Source organism: Pelmatolapia mariae, linkage group LG15 (genome assembly GCF_036321145.2).
Source record: "Pelmatolapia mariae isolate MD_Pm_ZW linkage group LG15, Pm_UMD_F_2, whole genome shotgun sequence".
In the NCBI taxonomy this organism is placed as follows: domain Eukaryota; kingdom Metazoa; phylum Chordata; class Actinopteri; order Cichliformes; family Cichlidae; genus Pelmatolapia; species Pelmatolapia mariae.
The window spans coordinates 42,086,523-42,098,905 of NC_086240.1; the positions used below are offsets into that span (position 1 = coordinate 42,086,523).

General features: G+C 43.6%; 1 protein-coding gene across 1 annotated transcript; it reads left to right on the forward strand.

Annotated features, from left to right (window-relative positions):
* Nucleotides 1-1,031: 1,031 nt before the first annotated feature.
* On the forward strand, nucleotides 1,032-8,928 carry LOC134643352 (cyclin-dependent kinase 5 activator 1-like). Its single transcript, XM_063495672.1, has 4 exons — nucleotides 1,032-1,201; nucleotides 1,302-1,704; nucleotides 2,272-2,409; nucleotides 8,131-8,928. Exons 2-4 carry the CDS (start codon nucleotides 1,330-1,332, stop codon nucleotides 8,626-8,628), a joined length of 1,011 nt encoding a protein of 336 aa, XP_063351742.1. The 5' UTR covers nucleotides 1,032-1,201; nucleotides 1,302-1,329; the 3' UTR covers nucleotides 8,629-8,928.
* The last annotated feature ends 3,455 nt before the right edge of the window (nucleotides 8,929-12,383 follow it).

Here is a 12,383-nt window from a genome sequence, read left to right on the forward strand (position 1 = left end):
CGATTAGAGCACGCTGTAGATATTACAGGTACTGCGTTGCAGTGGTTTGTATCATATCTATCTAATAGACTCCAATTTGTGCATGTAAATGGAGAGTCCTCTTCACACATTGAGGTTAATTATGGAATTCCACAGGGTTCAGTGCTAGGACCAATTCTGTTTACAGATACCCAATAACCAATAACACACACCAATTAGTTAAACTGCAGGAATGTCTTAAAGACATAAAGACCTGGATGGCCGCTAACTTTCTGCTTCTTAATTCAGATCAAACTGAGGTTATTGTACTCGGCCCTGAAAATCTTAGAAATATGGTATCTAACCAGATTCTTACTCTGGATGGCATTACTTTGGCCTCCAGTACCACTGTGAGGAACCTCATTTTTGACCAGGATATGTCCTTCAATGCACATACTGAAATATGTAGGACTGCTTTCTCACTTTCCTCTGAAAGCTCCTCGAATATCCAGCCTGAAAATATCTAAATGCCTTCATTAATTTTTACTTAATAACTCAGTGATTTAGTAAGTATGACTTAAAAATGTATTCAAATGTTTTAGAGTTAAACAAAAGCTCACCAGCAACAACCAGCTCTTTTCAGTCACTGCATCTCTTCCTACTCCTCCTCAGCAAAAGGAAAGCTCCCTCTGGAGGACACTGAGAAAACTGCAGGTCAAACTGAGAGGTCTAATTAGTGTGTTTGTGGTAATAGAGATCAATAAAGCTGATTCTGAATCTGTACTAATAAAAGCTCCACCGACCAATCAAACAGCCGAACCGTCACACAGGATGCATCTGCCTTTAATCTGACAAGTTCATGATCTCCGACATTTTATAATGAAAGGTTCCGGCTTTGGTTTCCTGCACAATAAAAGCCTTGCAGCTTGTCTCTTCTGAGAGGCTTTTATTGTGAAACATCCGCAGGAAGTGGGGTTTGAACTGCAGATCACAGATGAGCCAATCATTTGGATCAGTACTTCTGTTTGTGTACCTCAGTGTGTATTTGTACACAGTATGTCTGTTTACTTTCTCCACCTCTCCAGGTGTGTCCAGGTGTTGCAATAGATGCCTCACAGCTGCTTGTCTCTCCAGGTGCATTGTGGGTGACTGCATCTGTTTCTTTGTTGTAAAAACAACGGATCAGAGCCTAAAACGTAAGCCCTGCACCCCCCGAACGCCAGCCTGCATCACACGCGGACAGGTGAGACAGACAGACGGACGGGCTTTCTCTCTCCTCCTCTCTCTTTCTCATCCCCTCCTTGTTCCTTTTCCTCCCTCCTCCTCCTCCTCTGTTGCTGCAGTGGCTCTCGCCTCCATCCGGTTGTCGTCATGGGAACGGTGCTGTCTCTGTCTCCGGGCTCACGGAAAGCCGCTCGGGGCCCGGAGGAGCTCGCGGTAAAGAAGCCGCTGGAGGAAGAGGAGAAAGACGGAACAAGGAAGAAGAAGAGGCACCCGGTGCTGCTGCACGCGCTCAGCTGGAAGAAACGGCTCGTGGCTGCGCGAGCGAAGAGGAAGGGAGGGAAGAAAGTGAAGCCCGCAGTGTCTGAGCCCAGGCACGTGCAGCAGGAGTGCCGCGAGCCCCGAGTAGCGAAGCCCGGACACAAACACGGACCCATCCCGGTGCCCGTGCCTACGGTCCCAGACCAGAACCAGAGACAGGCCCGGCCCGAGCCGCTCGTGTCCCCGCGGAGGGTAGTGGTTCAGGTGGGTGAGTCAGTGAGGGGTGCTCATGTGTGTTGGCAGAGGTCATCAGCTGCTTTCTAATCAGAGACACGCAGACAGACAGCGGGCAAGTGCATGCGCTTGAAGGTCAGAACATTAGGAACAGTGAAGGCAGAAAAACGTGACGCTAAATAATAAAAATGGAGAAGCCGTGAAACCTAACAAAGGAATCAGGAATAATAGATGTAAAATAATTAATATAAATTCATTCATAAAATAAGATTTTTATAAAATGGGGTGTAAGAAGAATTATTCTGAAATTAATAATAACTAGAAACTCTGTGGTAAATACAGTTTTATTGTGAAGGGTCTGAGGTGGTTCAAAGACAGTTTTCAGTCTAAAAAACCTGGAGGAAAAAAACTCCCATCTGATTATAAAGTTTAAACCATCAGAGGGCGCTACACACATCCACCCAGAGGACAGGTTCCACCTACAGAACCTTCAACAGAACCTCAGGTTCTACAGAAACCCAAACACTTTGTTCTACTTCCTGTGTTACAACAAAAAGCTTCCTCTCCTTGCTCCTTGTTTCCTTGTCTTCTCTGCAGGCGTCCACAGGTGAGCTCCTTCGCTGTCTCTCCGACTTCATGTGTCGCCGCTGCGTCAAACTGAAGGAGCTGTCATCCAATCAGATCGTTCTGTGGTTCAGAAACGTGGACCGAGCGTTGCTGGTTCAGGGTTGGCAGGTGAGAGCCCATCTGTGTGTCTGTGCTTGTCTCACCTGTCCAGAGCTGTTATCTGCATTCATTTACCTTAACCTCAGGGTTTAACATGTGTGCTTACATGAAAGGGGCAGGGCTTGTAACTCCTCTGGCCAGTCACGGTGTTTACAGTGGTGACAGCTGAGCGACTTATTTCCAAAGGAAGACAAACTGTATATTAGAGAGATATGAAGGTTTCAGACATGCTACAGACTGAAAGTAACAGACTGCTGCACACAGAGCACCGCTGTCGGTGGAAACGTGTGTGTGTGTCTGTGTTTGTGTGTGTGTGCGCTTTAACTTCATGTTGTATGTTTTTATTTCATATCTACTATGGTATTTAATAAACATGTCATGTTACTGTAGGTTGTTCCTGTGTTTACAAACTGCTGCTGAAAATGAACCTCAGCATCGATGTTTGGGCGTTGCATGTTAAAAATGATAAAACGTTACATTCAGGTCATGTTAGCACAGCTGAACACTGGAGGAGCATGCTTGGTTTTGTTTGGCTTGGTTTGGTTCTGCTTGGTTTGGTTTAGGTTGGCTTCATTTGGTTCAGCTTGGTTTGGTTAATAGTTAATAGTTTAATTATTTATATAGCACATTTAATTACAACAGGAGTGTTGACCAAAGTGCTGTACAAGAATACAACATACATAATAAAATAACTGTACAAGAATACAACATACCTAATAAAATAACTTAGAGTATTAAAAGCAAACACCAAATATGAATTAACAAATAACTCTCATGCTGTATTAAAAGCCAGTAAATAAAAATGCGTTTTAAGATAAGATTTAAAAAGATTGACAGTGGGAGCCTGTCTGATGTGTAGGGGTAAATTATTCCACAGCTTAGGCGCTACGACTGCAAATGCTCGATCACCTCTATGAACCAGCCTTGACCTTGGTACAGCTAAAAGCAAAATATCACTTGATCTAAGAGATCTAAGGGGGGTATAAGTCTGCAAGAGGTCAGACAAATACCCGGGAGCCTGTCCATTCAGGGCTTTGTAAGTCAACAATAAAATTTTAAAATTAATTCTGAAGTGGACAGGGAGCCAATGAAGGGAGGCAGCACCGGGGAAATGTGTTCACATCTTTTAGTACGTGTCAGAAGACGAGCTGCAGCATTCTGGACTCACTGCAGCCTTGCCAGGCAGGTCTGGCTAACTCCAGCATATAAGGAGTTACAGTAGTCCAGCTGGGATATAATGAAAGCATGAATTGCCCGTTCAAAGTTTTTAAAAGATAAAAATGATCTCACCTTAGATAAAAGCCTCAGTGTGAAGAAAGACCGCTGTACGACTGAGCTAATTTGTTTCTCAAAGGTGAAATTGCTGTCAAATATAACCCCCAAATTTTTGGCATGCGATTTGACAAAAGGCTCAAGACTGTGCAGGTTAAAATTAGAGGTGTTGGGATTGCCGCTTGGTCCAAAAATTATCACTTCGGTTTTGTTCTCATTGAAGTTAAGGAAATTAGAGGCCATCCAGGATTTAACTTCACCGAGACACTGAAGTAAGGGTTCTAGTGAGGCAGGACTGTTTCCCTCAGTTGAAGATAGATCTGAGTATCATCGGCATATGAGTGAAAACAAATGTTATATTTTCTAAAAATTAGACCTAGAGGCAGCATATAAATGGAGAACAATATTGGCCCTAGTATAGATCCCTGGGGAACACCACAAGTAAGGGGAGCTGAGGAAGAGATTAAATCGCCAAAGCTCACAGAGAAGGTCCTGTCAGACAGGTATGACCTGAACCACTCTAATGGGGTGCCCTTTACGCCACAATGCTCCAACCGTGTGATTAAGATGCTGTGGTCAACAGTATCGAAGGCAGCGGTCAGATCTAAAAGCAGAAGCACAGCTGAGTCACCTGAGTCAGTGGCTAATAAAAGATCATTAAGAACTTTTAAAAGTGCAGTTTCTGTGCTATGAAGAGTTTTAAAACCAGACTGAAACCTCTCAAGAACATTGTGTCCATTTACAAAAGATTGCAGCTGAACAAACACAATCTTTTCCAAAATTTTCGACAGGAAGGGGAGCTTTGAAATAGGCCTGAAGTTAGTAAGGATGGAGGAGTCAAGATTAGGTTTTTTAAGTACAGGCTGTACAACAGCATGTTTAAAACAGGCTGGCACAACACCTGAGCTAAGGCTGCTATTAAAAATAGCTAAAATGTCAGAACTAACAACCTTAAAAATCTTTTTTAGAAGATGTGTTGGAATAATGTCATTTGGACACGATGATGTGTTTGTGCCACTACATACTTCCTCCACCTGATCAAGACACACAGGCTCAAACTGATCAAAAACAGCAGAGCAGGTGAATATTTTAGAAGCGTCATGTGAAGGCAGGGCGATCATAGATCGAAGCTGTTTTATCTTATTGATAAAAAACTGCAAGAACCTTTCACAGGTGTCTGAGGAACTATTAATACAAGAAGCTGGGGAAATATTCAGGGCAGAGTCAATAATTGAAAAAAGAACCCAAGAATTATTGGAGCTACTCTCAATAACATTAGAAAAAAACCTAGACTTTTCTGCTTTTACAATGTCCTGATACCTGTACAGACTGTCTCTCAACATGAGAAAGGACACCTGCAGCCCATCTTTTTTCCACTTACGTTCAGCCTTCCTGCACTCTCGTCTGGCTGAACGAGTGGCCTTATTTATCCATGGGTCTGGTCTTGGTTTCAAGTTTATAGTTTTAAAAGGACCGACCTCATCAAGGACAGTTTTGCATTTATCATAAAAATTAACTGTCATTTCCTCGGTACCAAAGCCAAGGGGAGATCTTAATTTTTTTTTAAAAGCAATAGAAAATTGTTCTGTTGTAGATTGGTTAAAAACACGACAACGACGTGTTGAAATCAGAGGTGTAAAATGGCGGAGAGATAAAAGTATGTCAAACACAACAGGACAGTGATCAGAAAAAACAGCATCACATATTTCCATGTTTAGGACCGGTAACCCTAAAGACAGCACAAGATCCAATGTATGACCCTGTTTCTGGGTTGGCTCAGACACAAGTTGAGCAAGGCTGAAGGAGTCTATCAAACTTAAAAAGTCTCTGGCCAGCGAATTGGAGGGACAACACACATGAAAATTAAAATCTCCAACGATTGAGATTCGATCGTAGTTTGGCACAGTTCCAGCTAAGAAGTTTGAAAAGTCTTGGATAAAATCCTTGTGATATTTTGGAGGTCTGTATACAGCTGCAACGAGTGTCGGGCGGGGATGCCCCAATTCAAACGCCAGAATTTCAAAACTAGAATACGAGTCAGTTAAGTTGTTTGCAAGAGAGCTTCTTCCTGAAAACAGCCGCCACTCCACCACCACGCCCAGTCATCCTCGGCACATTAAGATATTCACAGTCAGGCGGTAAAAGTTCAGTAAAACAGCTGGACTCACCAGCTCTCTGCCAAGTTTCCGTTAAAAGCATAAGATCCAGTTCCCGATCGGTAAAGAAGTCCTTAAGAATAAAAGTTTTATTTGCTAGCGATCGTGCATTAACAAGACTTAATCTCAGTGGTACAGGTGGCTCAGCGGCCGATGTGGGTGCCCGACCTATCGGCCGTAGGTTCTGAGGGTTTACTCCACCTGAGCAAAGACGGGGGGGACGCTGGTGCGGGGTTATTGTCGTAAGCCCGACAACAGGTGTCAGGCAAGTGTAAGCCATGTCCAGAGAGTGCCAGTAGTTGACGCGGTCAAATCCAGTCGGGATAGGGTGAGGTATTTTTCGAAATCGTGTCCAGGTAGCCGTCATTCTCACCAATAAGCCACTGCGTTTCCCACGGCGTCTATGGCACCCTCTCAGTTGAGGTAGCGCCGGAACGCAACGGAGACAAGCTGGAACTCCTGACAGGAGTGGTGGGGAGAAGGTTCCCTGATATCCACGATTGCAATAAAGAGTTTTTAACTGAGAGGATCTTAAAGCCAGCAGCATTTGGCGATCATATACAAGCAGAGAGTTAGCATGTTTTAAAACAAAGTAAAAATAAAACACTAGTACAAACAGAGTCAGACGGCAGGCCGTACACACTGGCGCCATCTTGAACTTGCAATGTTCAGCCTGGTTTGGTTTGGTTCTGCTTGGTTTGGCTCAGGTTGGCTTGGTTTGGTTCAGCTTGGTTTGGTTCAGCCTGGCTTGGTTTGGTTCAGTTTGGCTTTTTTTGGTTTAGGTTGGTTTGGTTGGCTTAGGCTTGGTTTGATTGGCCTCCTCAGTTTCTGTGGGCTCGATTATTGTCTCAAGAGAACATCAGACTTCAGGGAGATCGATGGTTGGTGGCAGTTCTTAGACATGAGCCTCTGAAGCCTTGATCTCTTTCAAATCCCTTCTCCAGAAATTTGCAGTGGCAGTCAGAATGAAGGAAGACGGGTGGACAAATAACTACATGAACAAAATCAGTCCTCCTCTCAATTCCAGCATCAAGTCTGAACTGGGTTGTTTAATCTTCAGTTTGCAGCCGTCTGCTTTTAAGGGGTTAATGATGTAATTTTAATAAGGAGAGATCACTTGGATGAATTGAATGTGATTCACTGAGATAGAGAAATTATATTATTATATGTATTCTGCCATTAGACTCTGATGACCCGTCATGGCAAAGCGGACTACCAGTGGTGATAGGATTTAGGACAGGACTCCTGGGAGTCTAGACACTGGTTTGGATGGGACTCTAATTGAGATGTCTATGAGGTGGAGATGGGATGGAGGTGGGATGTACAAATGAGAGTCTGAAAGGGAGAACGACTGACAGCATAGATTTAAACTACGCAAATTGGAGGCTGATTGGCTTGAAGATGGCGGGCGATAAAATGATTGGACTAACCATGTCAGTACTGAGATTGACAGCATGGGAACTGATAATGATGCATTGAACAGAAAAAGAGCCGAACACCCAGGAAAGCAGGTAGATGTATGCTTATTGAACTTAGGCATAAGCTTCATAATGATGTCACTTGGATGTCATCTGCTATTGGTCAGTCATCATAGGTGGAAGTGTTGTGACACTACGAGCTAATAGATAACAATGATATTAATCCAGAATAATTCACCTATTAGTTCAGCTGCTCTCTCTGTAGTACTAGTACTGTTGTCCCTTCATTGCCCTGTCATTGGCTGGCGTTGGCCAGGTGGTAGAGCATGTTGTCTGCTAAATGGAAGGCTGATTGTTTGATTGAGATCAGTCCACATTTTGAAACGTGTCCTTGGGCATTGTACCGTCCTCAGAAAGACCACTATAGTTAAGTGAGTGTAAAACAGCTCTGTATGAGTGTGGATGGACGTGTGGATGGATGAATGGACAAATGTGTGGATGGATGTGTGGATGAATGAGTGGACGGATGTGTGGGTAGATGGACGCTTGCAGTGGATGGACGCTTGCATGGATGTGTGGACAGATCAGTAGATGGATGTATGGACGGATGGATGGGTGGACAGATGGGAGGAATAATGAGTGGATAGATGTGTGGATGGATGAGTGGACAGATGTGTGCATGGATGTGTGGAAAAATGTGTGGACATATGGGAGGGTGGACGTGTTGATGGATGAGTGGATGGACGCGTGCATGGATGTGTGGATGAGTAGGTGGATGGACGTGTGGATGCATGTGTGGACGTATGAGTGGACAGATGGGGGGATGGATGGGTGGATGACTCTATGACTGGTTGTAAAGTCCACTCTCGGTTGTCCCCCTGCAGGACCAGTGCTTCATCAGTCCGGCCAGCCTGGTGTTCGTGTACCTGCTGTGCAGGGACGTGGTGGATGAGGATACTGCTTCAGAGCACGAGCTCCACGCCACCTTCCTCACCTGTCTCTATCTGGCCTACTCCTACTTGGGCAATGAGATCTCCTACCCCCTGAAGCCTTTCCTGGTGGAGTCCAGTCGTGATGCATTCTGGGATAGAGCGCTGGAGCTGATCGAGCGTCTTAGCGGCGACATGCTGCGGATCAACGCCGATCCACACTTCTTCACCGAGGTGTTTCAGGACCTGAAGAAGCAGGGCACATCAAGAGCGAGGGAGGCGGAGAAAGATGGGAAACAGCAGGAGAAGGAGGAATTGAAAGAGGGGCAGGAGGAAAAGATGGAGAAGAAGGAGGAGGTCAGCAAAGAGAAACCTGAGGAGCAGCAGCAGCAAGAGAAGGAGGGGCCGAATGAAGACAATGAAGAAGGCAAGCTGGATGATCTGGACCGCTAACAGAGAGAGGAGATCGGCAGTGTTTGTTACCGAGACTCGCCCAGCAACCATTGACCCGCCAGGGTCTGAATGTAAACCGCTGTTAGCGCGGCGACTGACAAGCGGCAGGCGCGATGCCGAAAGTTTTACGGACACTAGCTCACTTTAACTGCATGATGTCAATCAAGCTTGTAGACAAGTTAACATGGCAACCCTACCATCTCCAGCCTTATTTTGTTTAGTTGCACAATTTGGGGGCAGGGACAGAAAGCATCACACGTGACAGCAGCATGTTCAGGTCAACGCTGGTTTTGGTTCTGTTCTGAGGTTTCGTTTCTGAATTGTTGGGGGGGGGGGGGGGGGGGTTGGGGTGGGTGGGTGTGAGAGGGTTTGTGGGGGTGGGGGGTGTTTCTGGGTTCTGCCATTCTTTAAAAAACAAACCATGTATTGTTTTTTTAAATGGGACTCACCTGAATGCTGCCCGTCTGAGGCGGTCCGCTGATTAGAGTTGGGGTAACAGGTGACAACCCCTACAAACATGCAGGTTAGCATGTGGTGATGCATGATGATTAAATCTGGAGTTTTAATGTGTTAATGAAACAGTATCACTTAGTTTTATAAGGACAGAGGCAGTGACGCTGCCCTGTACCTGCACAGGTGTGTGCACGAATGAGTTCCAACCAGAAAGAAAACCATCTGTTTTCTTTTGATAGAGTCAGAAAAGCTGGAGGGGACAGAAATAGAGCTTTAAAACGACTCATTCTTTATTACGTCTGACTCATCGTAGATGGAGGACACTGGGAGATGTTTGTGGTTCATGAACTGCAGGTTTCTTTGGTTTTTTTTTTTTTATCATTGGACGTTGATCAGCAGGACAGTTGGTGATCGTCTCAGCTCTGAAACTGTCCTGTGCTGATCAGCGAGCTGCTTCAACTCGTCTCCTTCCTTTACTTTAGCTGGACTGAAGTTACTCACTGAGAGACAGGGATGCAGGAAAGTTTCCAGGTGTTTCACTTCATGTGGTTGTGCAGATGAAATCGTCTTTGAAAATAACTTGTTATTGTATTTATTCAGCTCATCAGAGCCCAAAGTGTATTTATTGATAAGAATCAATATTATTGAATGTTGAGTGGAAGATCCCCTCCTCCAGTGGGTTAGGGGTTTAAGATGAAAATCTGACATTTTAACTTCCTGTAAACATACTCCCATTAACAGAGCTGTGTAATGCAGATTTTCTCAGACAGGTCGTGTGACCTGGCAGTCAGCTGACGTGATTTTGATGTTTTCTGTCTCTGGTCTGAAAGTTGAATGTAAAAGCAGTCAGATCGACTGACCCTGCTGAACCATCATCATAAACAACAAAAGTCAGCTGTGTGTGTGTGACCTCTTATTTCCCTTTTCACCTGTGGTTTCATCTGCATCTCTCTTAAATGACTAAATGACCTCCTCAGCATGGCTGTATTCCAATTCAGGGTCTGCAGCCTTAAAGTACGCAGCCTTAACGGTCCACAAGGGCCGCATACTCAAAGATCGCTAAGGCCGGATGTGCGAGGCTTGTGAAATGGAACGGTCTAGCCTGCGTTGTGCTGCCCAGGTTGCCTAGCAACCATGATACTAACCGCGAGAAACGTTTCATACAGCATTGTTTGACAGACATGAAGGAGAAAATCTTTTGTTCATTTGTTTGTTTTTACATGAGCTCTGTGTGATTTGATAAGTATCTGAGGCTGAGACCACAGGACTGTAAAACATGATTGTTGGGCTTCATTTCTGTACTGAACAGTCATTTTAAGATTAGCTAGTAAATAACAATTAGCTAATGTTGTTCATGAGACTAAAGTCATCTCACTTTGGTAATGTAAATATAATATGGCCAATATTAAAGTTATTATTATATTAATCAATATTAGTTAGTCAGTAAAGATTCAAGTTGCAGTTATTTATATTTCCTATCACTTTATATCTTCACTCAAAGACAAGTATTTTTTTTTACAGTCTACATATAGATATATTATATATAAGAGACAAATATTGTTATTTTATCATGTTGGCATTAATAAATTTGGCTCAATGCTTACATATATGTGTAAAAACAAAATGTACGAGCTGTGATAACTGTGTCTGATAGAATGAAGAGTAGACTGATATATTAAATATTACTTTATTGGGTGAGAAAATCAGACCATGTCATAACTGCTTTAAGTCATACAGAATAGATGGGTCAAACTGGGCAGAAAGTAAACAAACACATAACATCCTTATAGAATATGATGTAACACTATAGATCAACTTACCTCAGAATATATAAAGCATATAAACAATTACAGCAATATGATGCAACAAACACAGCAGTACTACTAATCCAAAATACTCAAAGCTTCATAGAACTGAAACAAACATTTATTTTTAGCTCCATTCTGCTGCTGATACATACTTTAGGTTTCTGAATATTAAACTTGTTGCTGCCTTTCATAGTGTGTAACTTGAAGGCCCTGAGTACTTTCTCCCACACTGAAAACACTGGAATGATAACATTATTTGAACATCACCTAATAAGACTGATTCAGGACAGACAATTAGTTATGTTAAACTTTTCTAACAGTCCTTCACAAACAGGGAACAGTCTGTCTATTCTCTCCATCTGTCAGCTGCTGCTGGCTCTTCCTCCTCCTCTTCCTCACACACTGCTGAGTTTGTCCTGGTGGATCATCAGGGGTGCAAAGCCTCACAGATGATGTGCAGCAGTGGGTCCCTCAGTCTGTCCTCACTCTGGACACTTGCAGTTGTCACACATGGAAATCAAATGTGTGATAAGCTGCAGGATTCAAACACAAGTGTAACTTATAAATACATGTTCATACTTTTATTCCACAATCAGAGAGAAAGAAACAGAGAGAGAGAGTGCAGGACAGACAGACAGGTGACAGTCTCAGGTGTATACACTGCTACAAAACAGCACAAGAGAAGGAGGATTTAGTGTTTGTGTTATTACGAGTGTTAAACAAGAGGAGTTCCCAGATGGTACAGTGGACACATGTGTGACTCCTGTGATTAAAGCATCTTTCTTTCAGCTTAACGAGTGAACCGTCAGCTCGTTCAAACACACGTTAAAGTCCGTTTGGCTCGACACCACCGAACAGAGGCAGCAATATAACATAGCTAACATTAACAGTGCAGTGAATCCTGCTTGTGCCGTGATATTCAGGACTGCAAACCGAGCAGCATCACTGACTTTCAGCTTGTTGTGTTTGTGGCTATATGACTGACTTTAATTATAAAGTCAGTCATATAGCCACAAATTAATTATTCACATTCTCTGTAAGATGAAGGTCGACTATTGAACGGCGTATATTTGAAAGTAAAGGCTTTAAAACCAAGTTAGTACAAACATCGCTAATCTTTGAAACTTTGCCGACCTGTGGCCAACAGTAATGTTTTAATGTTCTTCGTTATTAAACGTTTGCACATAAATAAGTGACACAATTCAGTATTTACTTTTAAAAGTTTACTCTTCGGCTGCCCTGCTTCAGCCGTCTGCTTTTTTTTCCTGCAAAATTATCCACACCCATCGCTGCGCTATGAAGTCTGGGATATGTTGCGCCATGAAGGATACACCGACCCATCCTTAAAATTCAGGGAAATGAAGGACTCATTTGAGGGCCGCATTTTGAGCAGCCTTCGAATTGGGACAGCCTCTGTCGCGTCACTGTGACTTAATCGGCCTTAAATGCGGCCTTCGAGGCTGCAGACCCTGAATTGGGATACAGCCAACATGT

Excerpts from the sequence above, each read along its gene's own strand:
- LOC134643352 (XM_063495672.1), top strand. The coding sequence starts at position 1,330 with ATGGGAACGGTGCTGTCTCTGTCTCCGGGCTCACGGAAAGCCGCTCGG. Across the intron at positions 1,705-2,271 it reads CGCGGAGGGTAGTGGTTCAG|GCGTCCACAGGTGAGCTCCT; the intron begins GTGGGTGAGTCA and ends TCTTCTCTGCAG. Across the intron at positions 2,410-8,130 it reads TGCTGGTTCAGGGTTGGCAG|GACCAGTGCTTCATCAGTCC; the intron begins GTGAGAGCCCAT and ends GTCCCCCTGCAG.